Source organism: Triticum dicoccoides, chromosome 2B (genome assembly GCF_002162155.2).
Source record: "Triticum dicoccoides isolate Atlit2015 ecotype Zavitan chromosome 2B, WEW_v2.0, whole genome shotgun sequence".
NCBI lineage: Eukaryota > Viridiplantae > Streptophyta > Magnoliopsida > Poales > Poaceae > Triticum > Triticum dicoccoides.
Genome location: NC_041383.1, coordinates 814,479,402 through 814,480,247, shown reverse-complemented (window position 1 = coordinate 814,480,247; position 846 = coordinate 814,479,402). Strand labels below are relative to the sequence as shown.

Sequence of the window (846 nt, the reverse complement as noted above, 5' to 3'; positions counted from 1 at the left end):
GGACACGCCTTACACAAAGCAAACGCCTCCACATATGTTTGAGGGGCCATATTTGTCTAGTTGGACTGTAGATAAGTGTGCACAAGCAAGACCCCAACACGTACACGATATTCATGGGTACGTAGTACGTAGTACAATAATCTGTTACTCTATCTGTACTGATCTAGAACATCTTATATGAGTTTACAGAGGGAGTATTAAAGTATTCATATATAGCACAATAATAATAACATATACTTACACATCCTCTTGAACTTTTCCTTGAGGTTGGCGAGGTGCTCGCTCTTGGTGATCCTGAAGTAGTAGTCCGGGTAGTCTGCCTGGTACACGCAGTTGGCTGGCGTCGCCGTTCCGATTGCGAGCACCGTCGCCGGTCCCTCCGCCCGCTGCGCCTTCCTCACCTCCTCCACCGTCATGGTCGCGGCCACCATCGATCTCTACACCTAAAGACTTCGGGGTGCAGTGGGAAGCGCAGGAGCCAAGATGCTAGCTGCCTGTATTGGTTTGGTGTGGGCGGAATATATAGGTGGGGAATGGTGGGCATGGGGCAGGAATTTTGTTAAAGCTGTGTTTCTTTTTAGCTGCTCCCACGCAACCTTCTTGTACAAATACAACGGATTTCCTCGGCCAGTGCAGCCACCAACCTTCTCAGTCGTAGATCCCAATTATTGGAAGAGACAAAAGTAGAATAAACAAATACGAACCCTCTGGTGCTTCCTTTCATGCTTTTCTCTAGTTATTTTGTGTGTTTGTGTGTTATACATGCAAAAAACAAAGAACAAGATAGCTCCATTGTTTTTCTGTGGAACTGTGGATGCCTAGTATTTTTGTTTCCATTTCTGTGAT

At 46.1% G+C, this 846-nt stretch overlaps 1 protein-coding gene across 1 annotated transcript in view; it reads right to left on the bottom strand.

The window, feature by feature from the left end:
• LOC119366541 (chalcone synthase 2-like) overlaps window positions 1–478 on the bottom strand; it is a 3,280-nt gene extending 2,802 nt beyond the window's left edge. The window contains exon 1 of the mRNA XM_037632296.1: window positions 242–478. Coding sequence (XP_037488193.1) covers window positions 242–431 — 190 coding nt within the window. The 5' untranslated portion in view covers window positions 432–478. The remainder of the gene's footprint in view (window positions 1–241) is intronic.
• Between the last annotated feature and the right edge of the window lie 368 nt (window positions 479–846).